This window comes from Hoplias malabaricus, chromosome X2, assembly GCF_029633855.1.
Source record: "Hoplias malabaricus isolate fHopMal1 chromosome X2, fHopMal1.hap1, whole genome shotgun sequence".
NCBI lineage: Eukaryota > Metazoa > Chordata > Actinopteri > Characiformes > Erythrinidae > Hoplias > Hoplias malabaricus.
Genome location: NC_089819.1, coordinates 9,955,798 through 9,970,999, shown reverse-complemented (window position 1 = coordinate 9,970,999; position 15,202 = coordinate 9,955,798). Strand labels below are relative to the sequence as shown.

The 15,202-nt window shown below is 36.3% G+C and overlaps 2 protein-coding genes across 3 annotated transcripts in view; both read left to right on the top strand.

Annotated features, from left to right (window-relative positions):
• The first annotated feature begins 1,699 nt into the window (after window positions 1-1,699).
• On the top strand, window positions 1,700-6,757 carry LOC136676456 (U4/U6.U5 small nuclear ribonucleoprotein 27 kDa protein). The gene is made up of 6 exons (XM_066653505.1): window positions 1,700-1,905; window positions 2,823-2,943; window positions 3,156-3,268; window positions 4,078-4,157; window positions 5,152-5,216; window positions 6,490-6,757. Exons 1-6 carry the CDS (start codon window positions 1,869-1,871, stop codon window positions 6,542-6,544), a joined length of 471 nt encoding a protein of 156 aa, XP_066509602.1. The 5' UTR covers window positions 1,700-1,868; the 3' UTR covers window positions 6,545-6,757.
• A 1,363-nt stretch (window positions 6,758-8,120) lies between these two features.
• Window positions 8,121-15,202, top strand: part of LOC136676777 (max dimerization protein 1-like) — a 33,418-nt gene continuing 26,336 nt past the window's right edge. For both annotated transcript variants that reach the window (XM_066653996.1, XM_066653995.1), the window contains exons 1-2: window positions 8,121-9,577; window positions 10,269-10,368. In XM_066653996.1, coding sequence (XP_066510093.1) covers window positions 9,511-9,577; window positions 10,269-10,368 — 167 coding nt within the window. In that variant the 5' untranslated portion in view covers window positions 8,121-9,510. The remainder of the gene's footprint in view (window positions 9,578-10,268; window positions 10,369-15,202) is intronic.

Sequence of the window (15,202 nt, the reverse complement as noted above, 5' to 3'; positions counted from 1 at the left end):
TATGCAACGTTAAAAGGCACTGAAACATTCCACTCCTAGTTTTTATTTTGTACAGTTATTGGGGGAACTTCTTTGCAGTTGTAATTATTTTTATGACCAATTTCTTTTATTTAATTGCTTTTTGTGTGTATATCTGCTGGTTTTCAACTCTGAATCCATGTCATATTAGAATGTAAAGTGTTAAATGCTAGGTTGTACCAATCATTAAAATTCATTTAAAGGAATTTCTGCTTCATGTGTTTAATTGTAAATATCAAATGGCAAAAAATGTCTTCTAAATGTATTTATTTCTGTCTTATCTGTTTTTTTATTATTATTATTATTTTATTACAATCAGTGGAATAAAGTAGACACTGTCTAGAATTTCCGATCGGTCATTAGCACAGAATTCTCACTTTAACACAGTCTTTTTCAGAATTTTGTGTTTTCAGTGTTTGATTTTATTAGAATCTCATTTCCTTCTAAGAAACCTTGCTTTTTTTGAGCAGTGAGTGCACTAAGCTTTATGACTTTTTGTAATTTCATTCTGATTTGCTGGAGTTTTTAAGATTTAAAGGCAACAGTTCAGTTACTGCCCTGTGCACAATAACATCAAACACAATATCATATTATGTGTAACTTAAAATGCTACCGCATGCAAAATGAAAAAAAAAAGGTATAGGCCTATTCAAAATACCATGTCATTTCAATGTCTATACTCTAACGGCTTATACAACTCCAGCCACCAGAGGGCAGCAGGGAGCCTCGATTACAAATTAGCTTCTAAGTGTGTAAGGTTCTTTTAACAAAATTCCCAGTTAATACTTATGCCTTGAACTTCAAAGACATTGTGTTAAAAGCAGTTTGAAAAGATTTAATGGGTTTTCATGAGTTTGGGAGCCAACTCACACTAACTCCAACCTTCTTATCTTGGCAGCATCCTGTGGAATTGGACATTAAGAACATCCGTCCACATACTGACTAACATGGTGATTTCAATGTGTTTTTTTACACACCACACCATGAGCTTGACCCAGTGTAAAATCAAATGTTCGATGCTTACTTAATGCCAATAAACTGCCTCCTTGGTCACCCTCGTGCAGAAGAGCTAGTCACCAACAAAACTAACCTTAACTAACTAACCTGGGGAAGTTCAGAGAAGAGAATGTCCTCCTCTTGACAATTATCCACCATACTAATGGGGTGATAGTCTGGGTAATGCTCCAAGGTCCCTTCCCCCAAAGCTCTATATCCTATTCAAAAATTAATAAATTAGTTAATTAATTCGAAAATTAGAAAACATTATCATTAATCTTTCTAGTAAATTTTTATTAGTCTGTCAATTTATCATAAGTCATCATTATAGAACAGTTAGTTCCACCCAAGTATCACTATAACCGTACTCGGAATTTTAACTAGATATGTATGTCGTTCTTAATGTTCATTAATAATATACTGCTATAGGGTTTAAACTTATTGCTACAGATAAATACATGAGCTGGCCAACACGACCTATTCAAAATAGGCAGCGAAAGCTAGCTATTATGCATGGAGACATGTTGCTTGGCAACAGTTCAGTCCAGTTTCAGGGTTATTTGTGCAGGCGAAACTAAATAAATTATTAAATTAACAAATCCTGAAGTGTCGTCGATCATTACTGCGAACTAATTAATGGCGCCTGTGTAACTAAGGAGACACGGAACTGATCTAATTAATCCTCGGACGTTTAGGTAGGAACTACGTGTTACTTGATGTTTGTTTCCACCGGAGCTAATTTCACGCGGCTGTTATTTGCAATGGCGTAGTGTCGTAGAGGAGCCCGTATATTTTTTTCAGAAAACTTGTGAAACCGGAGGATTTCTAAGAGATTTTGAGAAGAGAAGTGGAGAATGGGGCGAAGCAGGAGCAGAACACCACCACGTCGAGGTATGAAAGAAGCGTTAATATAATTAAAATGTTACATTCAGCTGTCGACCAAAAACAGCCCACTCTCCCAAGTGATGAATAAACACATGCACAAATAATGTTAATGTAAAAGCATGAAAAACTGTTCACTAGTTCCCAAATCTAAACAGATTTACTGAAATACGTGGTTTATGAATGAAAATACTGACGGATATAGTAGTATATTCGTCAGTAGTGAGTAAGTTATTGTTCGTTATTGAATAACTCATACAGAAAATGCCATTTTCCCAATAAAAAGTTGCAGACAGTTTGTGCGACATAGATCTTTACTACAAGTACAGCTCAGTGTTTATTACATATTAATACACATTAGGTAAGTAAAAATGTGACAGTTTGTTACCATAATAGTGCGAAATAAATTGTTTAATATTTTATTAAATAATTGAATAATTATTATAAATTATCACTATTTTATATATACACATATAATTAAAGGAAATCAGTTAAATATAAAGTTTTTTGTGTAATATTTTTAAATGTATGTCTGTATACTGTATACATTTAATCTTATATTGTGTAAGGTTCATTTTAATGCTGTATTAAGAAAAAGAAGCAACAAAGCTATATCACATTTGTATGTATTTGCATAGAGTATCAGCATTCGGGAAACACAGGTTAAAATTTCATTACTGCTAACTTAAATCTCATCTATTAACTTGACATAAATTTTGTCATATTAAATGTCATTCATTCTCCTGTTCATGCACTAGTTTGTATGTTCATCTAGACACAGAGTAGCAGGATACACTGTCATGGGAATACTTTAGTACACAAATGTAACATAAACCTGGGAGTTATGGTAACCAACACACTCATGGAGAAAATTTTTTAAGTCTCTCTTCTTATTTCTAATCTGTTCTTTTGGTTTATTCCTACAGAGAGACGGCGTTCACGGTCATCTTCCAGGGATCGTCGGCGCAGAGATCGTGAACGTTCACGGTCTCGAGACCGGGACAGACGCAGGAGTCGATCACGATCACCACACCGCCGGAGGTCCAGGTGAGGCAACAGAGGAGTTATAGTTTGAGTGTTGTATTTTAATACTGTTATTTAAATCTTTTTTTTAAAGTTAAAGTTAAATATGTATACTTTGTTTATGGTAAAATATTAATTAATATTGTTACTGGACTCAAACATTGCCCAACACAGCGGTCAGTAATAAAGAACTGTTAGAGAAAGATTAGTTAGTACTGAATAACACTTTCTTACAGATCTCCACGACGACACCATTCATCCTCACTCTCTCCCATGCGACAGAAGGACCGACGGGATGAGGACAGGAAGGATGTGAAAGAGAAGCCTGCAAAGATGCATCAGATATCAGGTGAGTGGGGGCTTCTGAGTGGTTCAGCAGGCTAAGACTTGGCCCTGTCATCAGGAAGTCATGAGTTTGATCTCTGGTGTGTACTTGGACATCTGAGGCCAGGAGTCAGAGAGAGCACAATTGGCCCCGCTCTCTGTGTGGGTAGAATGACTCTCCTCACAGTACTAGCCAGCATGGGTGTTTGTGAGCTGATGTGATAGATCCGGGTATATTGCACTGTCCTCCGGTGTGTAAAACTGTTCTGTGGTATTGAATTAGCAGCAGTTCAGTCTGATGACTTAAGCCAGGATATCAGCCTATACCAAGTACTGATTTGACTTGTTTATCTTTTTCAATTTGATATCTGGAAACATCAGTTAATTCAAAATAGATCTTTTTCAGAGGTTTTCTCATAATGGTTTTAAAAATTATACAGACTAGAGAAGTCTGAAATAGTTATTTTCTGTCAAAGCTGGTGTGAACAACAGAAATGGAAATCATTACACCTTATATACAGTTTGTTTTATTCTTATGCTGCAGGTTTTTGTAGATAAACACAGGTTCTGCTGTTCTTTCTTCATGTCTAGGAAATCTGACAGTATTGCCACATTTAGAAGTATACTGTCAAAAAGGAGTACATTATGTTAAACCAATTCCAAATGACCTGGACAACTTTATGATATCTTTGTACTGGTTCTAAGTGTAATAATGATATCCACATTATTTTCAATATACAACAATTTACTCATATTTTATATATGTGATTGTCGCAGCTAAAGTTACATGTGATTGTTGGAAAATGCTATTTTATTTTCTCTTTTTTTTTGCAGCTGAGGACATGCAAGGAAAAACAGAAGAGGAGATAGAAATGATGAAGATGATGGGCTTTGGTTCATTTGACACCACAAAGGTGAGAATTTTGAAATCACTGTGAAAACATCAGTGTGATTGGTTTTTAAGTTATGAACCAGAAGAACTCGGGGAGATCTTTGAAATGTATTTGGTGCATTCTATATTAGTGTTGCATGGTATACCAGTACTAAATCAGATACTAGATCAGAATGAGCTGTGAATGTGCAAAAAGTGCTGCCAAAGACATGTTTGCTTCTATTTATGTTACATTTATTACTTTTTCTGAACTCCTGATCTGAGATCCCATAATTGATTGAGGCATTCAGCTTTATTCAAACAGTAAACTTATGAACGTATGACACGGGGCCAAAGGCGTCACTCTTAACAAGCAGACACCAGCGATTCTGCTGAATGCCCTCATCTTTTAGAGGAAGTAAATTACTTTTCCTGACGCTTTAGATTTTTGCAATGGTATAATTTCAGTATCGGTATCAAAATATTTAGGCAGGTATTGTATCGGAAGTCATAATTTTGGTATTGTGACAACACTATTATTTTAAAAAATAATTTTAATGAATTATCTGTGCCATTTATCAGGATTTTAACTGATGTGATAGTTTACTCGAAAAAATAACTTCCCCTTTTTATATTATAGCAGATAGACCGGATTATCCTATAATTTTGCATGTAGGACATTTAAGTGAATATTACATAAAACAGGTCCAATAGCTCATATGACAACTCCTGACCACATGGTGGCAGGATTGTATAAAATAAATTCTCTGCTTTTTTTCTTTTCCTTCTGCTTGGGTACAGATTATTATTATTATTATCATAAATATTCGCATAATGCAGGCTACATTTCAGACTGGTTAGTACATTCATAAAGCTTCAGTATACATTATGAAATATAAGTCTTAGATTTTTACTTCACCAATGGGCATGACACTGCTTTTTATCTCCTGACACAGTTTGCATGTGTTGGGTTATTTAACTATGCTTACAAAAGGTATCTTTAGAAGCCTACTTGTATTGTTCCTCTTCTTCTACAGGGCAAAAAGGTGGATGGTTCTGTAAACGCTCATGCAATCAATGTGACCCAGAAGAGGAAATACAGGTTAGTTGGGGTTTTTAAAAATCCATTTTCAGCATAGTTCGCCTGATTTAATAAGTTCCCACCAGCATGATTTAATAAAAAAAAAGTTTTCATATTTTTTGGAGCAAAAGGAAAAAACATACTTTTGACATATCGTCACTGTCCAGTGAAAAACCATGCATCTCCCAAAATAGTTACACTACAGGAGAAAGAAAACGCTTTAACTTTCAGTGGAAGTCAAAGTTAAATGATTTCATTCCATTTAATGTTGGAGCATTTTTATTGGTCCATTCATCATAACATTTTAGACATGACCGCTGTGTTTAATTTACATTTTATTGTTTTTATTATATATCTTTTACTAACTATTTAAAGGTTATTGTATATAGGTTGACATATGTCCTATATGTTATATCTAGAATTTGTCTTCTGTTGATGGTCTGACTTGTACTGTTGAAATAGTGTATTTTCTATAAGCATTTGCTTACTTTCCTAAATGTAAAAATAAAACACATTTAGGGCTTTAATTTTCAACCTAGTAGGTCAGAACTTGCATCATGAGAATATAATTTTTAATATGTTAAAATCTGGAAAACTATTATTTTGATCCTCAACACAGTCTTGTTATAAGTAATGTATGTATGTTTTATGTTAAAGTAAAACTTTTAATGTAATAATTAAGACATAAGATCTTATAATTCCAGAAACTGAGAGGGGTAGAAACTGGTGCAAAACAATGTTGCACAGATTAGTGAATCTTTTATCACTAGAATACAGATGAAAATGTGTTGTCACCTTCTTAGTTATTTTCTTATTTATATATGCTGCTATGATAATATGATGTTTATGTTCAGATCTTTTAAAGTATGATTACAAGTCTTCCAGAAAACCCCCAAGTGGTTTATTTCCTTTTGATGTCTCTGCATTCCAGATACCATCCTTTTATAATTGTCGTTAATGCATTCAGTATTATTATTTACATTTAAAATGTGGTACCAATTTTTTTAAATTTAATTTGTTCTGAGAGTTTACACAGTAAAAATGATAGTCTTGCTTTTATCACCAATGATACAAGACCAGGGTGTGTATCTGTTTTGATTCTGTTTACATGTGTCTACTGTCTGCTTTTGAGCAAGAGCATATTATTTGGTTGTGCTGTTAATGGCAACTGCCTGCTTTGCAGCCAATCACAGCTGCAGGTGCTTCACAGCTAAGCATTCCTATTGGCCAGTGATGATGTAATATGTTGGTGCAGCAAGGAGGATCAATGATGTAATCATATTTTCATTTACAGGCAGTATATGAACAGGAAAGGTGGATTCAACAGACCTCTGGACTTCATTGCTTGATAAAGGACTGTTTAGAAACTCTTTGTGCTATGATGGTTAGATGGTTGTTATTCTCTGTGTAACTTTTTTTTCTCTATTTTTGGCTGTGTAGTTAGTTATATAAATGCAAATGCTTCTGTTTTGTTAATTATGTCAAGCTGTAACAGTTTAACTTCCATTGCCTGTGCTCTTTTTAGGTGGTTTGCTTGTTTGAATTGATTTTGATGTCTTGACTCTAAATAAAATTTGAGAAATTAAAAATAATTGATGGCGCTTTACCTCTGTATTACCTGTGACTTTAACTATAATAAAAATCTTAGCTGATGAAGTTACATGTCTACAAAACAATCATCACATTTGATCTAATTTGAACAGTATTTCTAGTTTTTGTTATACATGGTTTATTTATTTATTTATAACTGCTTTTACTATGGTATTACTGCATTGTAAGTTGCTCGTTAGTCTATGAAAAATCTCTGAATAATTATTATTTTACAGGCACATAACTTAATCAACAGTCACATGATGAAACTTGATACAGTGCCATTCTAGTATGCAGAATATGATTCATTATTTTAAAATAAATTTTCAATCAAAAGTTTGAACTGCATAATTTGGGCAAGCTTGATAAAAAAACATGATTTTTTTTCTAAATGAAATAAGTAAACAGCCTTTAGAAACAGCTGCTATATATATAAACAGCAACCAATAATACTTACAATGCAGGGTTTCTGGCCACTGAATAACAGTAAAAGGAGGCGAGCAAAATATATACAGAGCGACAGATAGACTGCAGTCTGTAATTGTGTGACCTATACGGTAAGTGGAGCAGATAAAATGGACAATGCTTGTATAAACAATAAGGTAAAATTAGTGTGGTATTATGTAAACTAGCAAATTAACAATTGTGAAAAAGAATGTTAACTTATTTTCAGTTAGAGAATCAAACCTCCATGTGATATTCATGTCCACGTTTGTGCATATAACTGGATGTGAAAAACAACACAGACTCGTGCTGCTGCAGTAGCCCACGCTGCTGGGTCCAAATCTCTGCAAAACAGCATGCACGTAAGGGGCTAACTAGAAACTGCGGGCGTTGCTTTTAGACCAATCAGAGCTAAGGATTTCCGGGGTTGCCTCTTTTTGACCAATCACTACAAACGAATTCTGTAGGTGTTGCCTTTTGGACGAATCAGGAAACAAGTACCGCACGGTGTTTTGACCAATTGTGATTTTACCAATAAACGTTTTTGTACGACATGGAAAGTTGGCGTAGACTGCATCTCTAATCGCTAACATTTGGGTCGGAATATTTTGGTGTCCGTTTTCTTTTGTTCTGTTATGTTTTTCCTTCGTTTCTTAACAGCGAAAACTGACAGCCACGGCAGCCAACGGAAACTCTGCTTCTTGAGCCACGAGAGCGGAGGAGAACCTCACGAGTGACCAACACAGTCCCAGCCTGCTGTGAGAGACGACCAATAGGAGCGCTACATTTGGTGAGGGTAGACCAATTGGAGAGCCGATCGTCTGGTTTCCATGACAGAAGTTACAGTAACATTGACAGTCGCTCACAAGCCGCCTGCACGAGCTAGGCGAGTTCACCGTCTCGGCGTCTTTAATTGGTCTTTGATTCACTGGGTTCAGGCGCTGTGACCGTTAACGGTAGACGCCGGTTACTGTCTGTGCTTTTTAACCTATCTTTGGTAAACCTGTTCACACAGCCACTGTCTAAGCGGAACAGAAATGAAGCGGTAGCCAGTCTGTTTTGCTTAATAATAAATCCGAGAGCCATTGACTGAAGGACGTTTTCTCTCTTTTTTTTCTTCCTTTTTCGAAGATTTTTAACGCTTTCGACAGCTGGACTAGCAGGGCTAGCCAGTTTAACTAACTGTCATAACAAGAAAACGGAGACAGTAACCGTGGCTTTTGTTTGCTGAATTATAATTTATTTGAACTCGGTTGGACTTCGCTTTTTGCTTGTTCGTTGTTTTTTTATTCGAAACTTTTAGGGGGAAATAGCCAACAGGCCAGGCTTTGTAGGTAACATCCAAGACAAAGGTTTATTCAAGTCCATTAAATGTTGTGAAAACGTCGTGGATGTATAGGTAACTTTAGCTGCCTGGGTGGTGGTGGTGGTGGTGCTGTGGGTCAGTGTTGTTAAAGACGGGCTTATTTTAGAAAGAAAGGCTGGTAAGCAGCTGTCAACGTTGTTTTGACAAGTTCATCTAAAAAAAAAAAAAAAAAATCAACAAGGCACGGTCATTTTCAGTGCACTTAGTAATCTACATGTTCCGCTGTAGTTTGAGGCCTTCGCTTTGTAGCTTTTCTGTTTTTGAAAGTTTTTTCCTTGAAGCATTTGCTAGTGATTTAGCCAGTTTTTGAAATAAAAGCTAATGTGCAGAAGCTGCTATCAAGAGAGGGACGCGTTATCAGTCGAAGACAAGCATTAAAGGCACTCATTCTGGAAGCTTTTCTATCGGATTCAGACACTGAAATCACTCCAGTTGGACATTTATTAGTCAGATCACTGCATTTGGACACGATCGGATACAGACGTTAAAATCACTCGGTCTGGACATTTTCACCGGATCCAAGCATTACACTCTTAAGTTTTTGGACATTTTCAGTGAGATCTCTCCATCTGGAATATTTTCTCGTGGATTCAGACACTAAAAGCGCTCAGTTTGGACACCTTTCGTCGGATTCCGTCGTCAATCTCAAAATAAGTCGTGGAGAACCAGCGCAGGCTTCAGCTCTATCTCTATCAAAGGGCACATCAGTACTTTCTTATCAGAGCCAAAATAAGCTGTTAATATCACCAAGCGTCCAGCTACACTGAATTTTCTTTTGACATTTTTGTATGCACTCGTCCAGCTGGCTTGTGGTAAATCTCCAAGACAAGAACGGAGGAACAACAACAGCAGGCTGCTTTGTTTTCTTATTATTTTTGACCCGGGGTGTCATTTCTTTGCTTGTTATTGTTGAAAATGGCCGCCATCGGTATGGTGCAGATGTTGATTGAAGCTGCCGAGTATCTTGATCGCAGAGAAAGAGGTAAATCAGCTCAAATGCAAGCAATCCTATTTTTTTTTTGTTTTTTTTTACGAAGAGAGAGATTGGTCATTTTCACACCAGTACAGTACCACCACCACCATTGCTGCATGCACTCACATCTTCACCAAACTGCTTCACGAAAAGCTAAAAAATAAGACGTTTTCAAAGCCAGTCGACTATATAAGCCACATTCATGACAACCCACAGACTGAGCATGGATGGCCAGTCTTTCCAGATGATACTAATATGGTGTTATGACTGTTTCAAAGGCTAGTGCAATGTCAGGTTTTCCACTTTTGTGCCTTGCAGGAACGAGCACCTGCATCAGGAAATAGATTTGTATTGAGTAGACTTTCTTTGTTTTTTTTGTCTCTGTATGTGAAATTAAAATCCATGCTGCTGTTTGTTCCTGACAGAGGCGCATCCCCCCTCCCCTTTATCTGTTGTGGTTTGGCTGGCTGCTGGGTTTACTCCAGTTCAGATGACATCATTGACTCAAAAGCCATATATTTTTGCACATTAGGCAGCATAGCTGTCATTTTTACAATCTATTTGTTAAAAGGCTGTTTCTGTAGCAGTATTATATTTTATATGTGCTCAGTTGCTCTGTACAATTCGTGTGTGTGTGTGTGTGTGTGTGTGTGCACACGCATGTGTTTTTCTCATGTGTTTTTTTTTTTTCTTTTTACAGAAGCAGAACATGGGTACGCCTCAATGTTACCTTTCACCAGCCACAAAGACAGGGAAGGCTCTAAACGGAAAAATAAAAACAAGAAGAATTTCAGCAGCAGGTAATTATGACCTAGATTTCACGTAAATCGGCTCTCCATGGCCATCTTATACACCTTGCAGGTCTCACAAATAAAGTAGTCAATTTTTAGCAAGTCATATAAGCAAGGAGTGTTTATTGGATTGTCCCTTCCTTCTTTCACACACCATAGAAAACAGTGAACTGTGCCTGGTTTTGGGCCGGAAAATCTCTGCGCAGTCCCATCAGCAGCACTACACCACCACCACCTCCTCTCTGCTACTCTCTGTCAGCATGTTTTTACACCCAGGCTCTATTTCTGTCGGCCAGCGAGACCGTAGCCAAGACAAATAGATAGTGAGGGGGAAAACATATAAATTAATTCTTTAAAGGCTCTGTCCAGGCTGCAGTCATGCAAATACACTTTAAGACAGAACGTGTATCTGTATATACTAATTAGGTTAGGTGTTCACCATAAAATATCTTCATAGATACTATCAGGGGTCCATATTTAATATTGCCCAGTGCCCCTGGCCATGACATTTCACATGGGTATAAATTTTCCCCAGTTTTATCAAATACCCAGAGCAGGTTAATTTCTGCATATCTAGAATTTTATAACATTAATAACGAAACAAATACTTTCACTTTTACTTTCAACAAATACTTTCAAGATCCTGTATGAAATTCATTAACCGTATATTTGGACATAGAACTAATTTCATACAAGGTTGCTGCTTTCAACTCGAGCACTGAGATGAGTTTGTGATTAAAAAAACAAGGCTGATGGATGTGAGTAAATTGGATGTGGATAAACACATCCAGTAAATTGGATAAAAATCTTCACTCCATCATGAATGAGCAACACATGAGTTTTAATTTTTTTATTTTTGCCAATAAAGCGTGTTTGTTAATTCTACAGACATCATCTTAACATGTTTCAAATACTTTTGCAATATCTGGGGGTGGCACGGTGGTGCAGCAGGTAGTGTCACAGTCACACAGCTCCAGGGGCCTGGAGGTTGTGGGTTCGATTCCCACTCCGGGTGACTGTGAGGAGTGTGGTGTGTCCTCTCCAGGTGCTCCGGTTACCTCCGGGTGCTCCGGTTTCCTCCCACAGTCCAAAAACACATGTTGGTAGGTGGATTGGCGACTCAAAAGTGTCCGTGAGTGTGTGTTGCCCTGTGAAGGACTGGCGCCCCCTCCAGGGTGTATTCCCGCCTTGTGCCCAATGATTCCAGGTAGGCTCTGGACCCACCGCGATTTACTTTTTTCAATATACTGAGTGTTTCTTCTTTCAGAAACTCCCACAACATTGTCACATTGTGTCACATTGTGATTTTATGCTTTGTTTGAAGATTGTACAGCTGTTTTTGTGTGGTATTTGTCTGCGAACTGTAACAGTGCACAGTAACGCTTGCAAGGCCATCCTTTCATACAAAGCATGCCAACTTGAAGGTATATCAACAAGCTTAGCAATAATCTGGGGGAAACCAAATAATTTATGTTAATGAAGACTGACAAAAAATAACAAGTTTACAGAAAGAATGAAGAGTACCCTAAATGTTTAACCACAGACACCTGCAACTTCAAACATTTTTGTGGGTTTTTCTAAGTGAAAGGAAGTTTAATAAATAAATAAATGCTTTAAAATTTGTAAAGGTGTGTTCTGAGGAGAGGACGTATAATCACATAGTAAATAACAAATACATAGAACATGACTAGGGGTGCCCCAGTGTTGCATATGTTTAGTTATTGTTTATTTCTTGTATTTTTTTTTCTCAGTGCAATCTCATGTTAAAATCACAAACCATGATAAATACTTATAAGCTATTACATTTAATAATTGTATATTATAATATGTATATTATAATAATTGTAATTAATCAACTGTATTTGCATATGATCAATATACAGTACATTTAATATGCAATTAACGTCAATTCACAGTTATCAACATAAACTGCTGTTTACTAGAGTCTATCCTGATTGCATAATTTTAGTGCCAGAGTGTGCAGTCTCAACACTACATTGTAATATTGTGCTGCATCACTGCACTGTATCATTGCAGTCAGAGGGTAACATTTGTTAGTGGATAGTGTTAGCTTTTAGCTAATGTATTAACTTGAGGATAACATGACGCAATGATTGGAGGTTATTTTTGTCATATTAAAAGATGCACTGAATTGAGGCACCACCTTGTTGTATTAAACTTGATTAATAATTTACTGAATCCTTACACCCACAAAAAATAGCTAAAATTTCTGTAGTTAGACGGCAATGGGTAACAGCATGAAAGACTTAGTTAAGTGGTCCAACAGCCATTCCCCTTTGATAAAGCTGACTAAATGAATAAGTCATGTCTTCAAAGATCAGACATGGAGGAATAGCCCACAGGCAGCATGGATGGCTTGTTAGTGAAAAAGCAGTTTATAGAACACTGATATATTGTTCAGCCTCCACTTTAGCCCTAAGCTACTACTCTACAGGAGTGTACTACTTAAACCTATCATTAGCATGCATCTGCTTATAATATTCAAGTGCTTTCTGTCACCGCATGGAACTTCATCATGTCTGCCTGACCAAAACACACCCACTGATATAATAGCCTCTCAGATGCTGTTCAGACATGCTGTCCATTCACTACTTATATACGCACAGTTTTTAGATTTTTAGGGACTGCGTGTGTTAAAAATATTTAACAGACAAATTCACAGAAGCCTTATTATGAATAACTAAATACCCAATACAATTAAGTCATTTAGTATTTTTTTGTGTCCATTCATTCTTTTCAGGAAACATGCTTGCAGAATTTTGGAGAAATCTGCAAGGATGGTTTTCAGTCTTCTTTGGTTGCTGGTGTCACAGTCCAAGTAACCCCCAAACAATGTTGAAGTGTGTGCTCTGGGGCAGCCAGTTCTGAGAACACCAAATATTGTGAAAATATCTTTTTCTGAATAAACAATTTTGGACAGCTCCATGCCAGTTCAGCCCTATGACATTGCGTTTTATTCTTTTGGTAGGAGGATAGACAAAATATTTTTGAATTTTATCAGCCCTGTAGCAAGAGTGTAAACCTTTGAGCACAAAGATATGCTGGCCTACCAAGCCTGGTAGGATTCCTGTTGTCAGTATATAGTTTAATAATAATAATAAGAAGAAGAAGAAGAAGAAAACTTATTTTCAATATGATAGATTTCATCAAAATAAATAAATAAAATAATAATTCTTGAATCTGTTATGGATGGCACAGTGGTGCAGGAGGTGGTGTTGCAGTCAGACAACTCCAGGTACCTAGAGGTTGTGGGTTCAGAAAACATTGCAAAATATATTCTTTGTACATTTATCAGCTAAACAAAATTCCAAATATAAAGAAGACTATAGATTCATGCTTTTATTGTAATTTTACATTTAAAATATCCTAACCTTATCTGGAAATTTTGATCAGAAATATGAAAGAAGGCCCCTTACTTTTACAATATAATGTATACATGTGTAATAAAACACTTCTATGCCTAGTAAACTAACCCTAGCTGTGTCCTGTTCAAAATTAAAGCATGGAGCATTTTTAAAATGCATCTTACGATAGATTTTCACCTTTTCTTTAGATTCTTCCAGGTACTATATAAAAACAAGGGCGTACTAACAAAGACTGCTCTGATTTTACAGACAGACTCTCACATTTACCCAGCACCCCCACTCTTGTTAATTACTCAGCCATCATTCAGTGCCTTAGGTCTTCTCCATCCTCCACTGAATAATGCTCCAGGAGCATGTGCATCCTTGTGAACTTGATTGAGCCGATGGTTCAGTAGTGTTGGTATTAATAATATTATTAAATAGTATTGTGTTAATGTGTTGTTATACATATCTTTCTTTGTTGTTGGAGCAAACATGACTTGGTTGCTCACAAAACAAATGAGGGTTTGTTTTTTTTTTGACTGCAGCTCCTACCAGACCTTTCTGTTCTTTAGGCCCATCTGTTCATCAAGCCACTGGTATAGTCATACACACTGATACCCCTTAATACACGTGGTGCTTTTAGGGATAGTGTGATGATGTATGAGTGGATATTGGAGCTTTGGCATAGATTTATCTGAACAGTGTTAGTTTGCATGTGTTGTCTGTCAACGGCTTGTGACTTAGGGGCAGTAAAAATGAAACTGAATGTCACATTTGCTAAAAATATCTCAGTATAATAGAGAGAATTCAAAGCTTTCCTCATTTGATTTAGTACAATGCTTTTAAGATTTTGATATAGCAAAAAAGTACATAGTTTATGTTTTTCTGTTAAAGTTTCCATTTGTAGTTTATTGAAGCTTTCGTCATTATAAAAATACAATATTAAAAAAAAAAGCTTTTAGCCTCAAGCTTATGCTAACCACAAATTAATTTTATAGCTACAAGCTAACAGCCACATGCTAGCCACAATATAATTCAGTACAATGTCATCAGATGTAGTCTGCTACAGCAAGAATTTTCCAAGTTTAATATCCAACAGTATGAAACCCTCAGCGAATGACACACTTTAAATTAAATTCTCAGGTAGGAGAGGTGAAATACAACTGTATTTATCATCATTGTAATAAATTCTGTCATTATGCAAAAGGTTTAGTCACAAAGAAAGCACAATTAGGCATCTAAACTGAATTCATTTCAGTGAACCGTGCTCAAACTGAAAGAAGAAATATTACTATATACCACATATGTCATTCAGATATCAAGATATATATTTTTTTATAGTGAGGAGGACAGAAGACCTTTATCTGTGAAAAGAGGCACCTGCTGTAGTATATGTCAGTGTGTATGTAAGTATGTATGTATGTGTGGTCTGTAACTGGAGATAACTGGATATGAAATCCTGATAAGGGTAACCC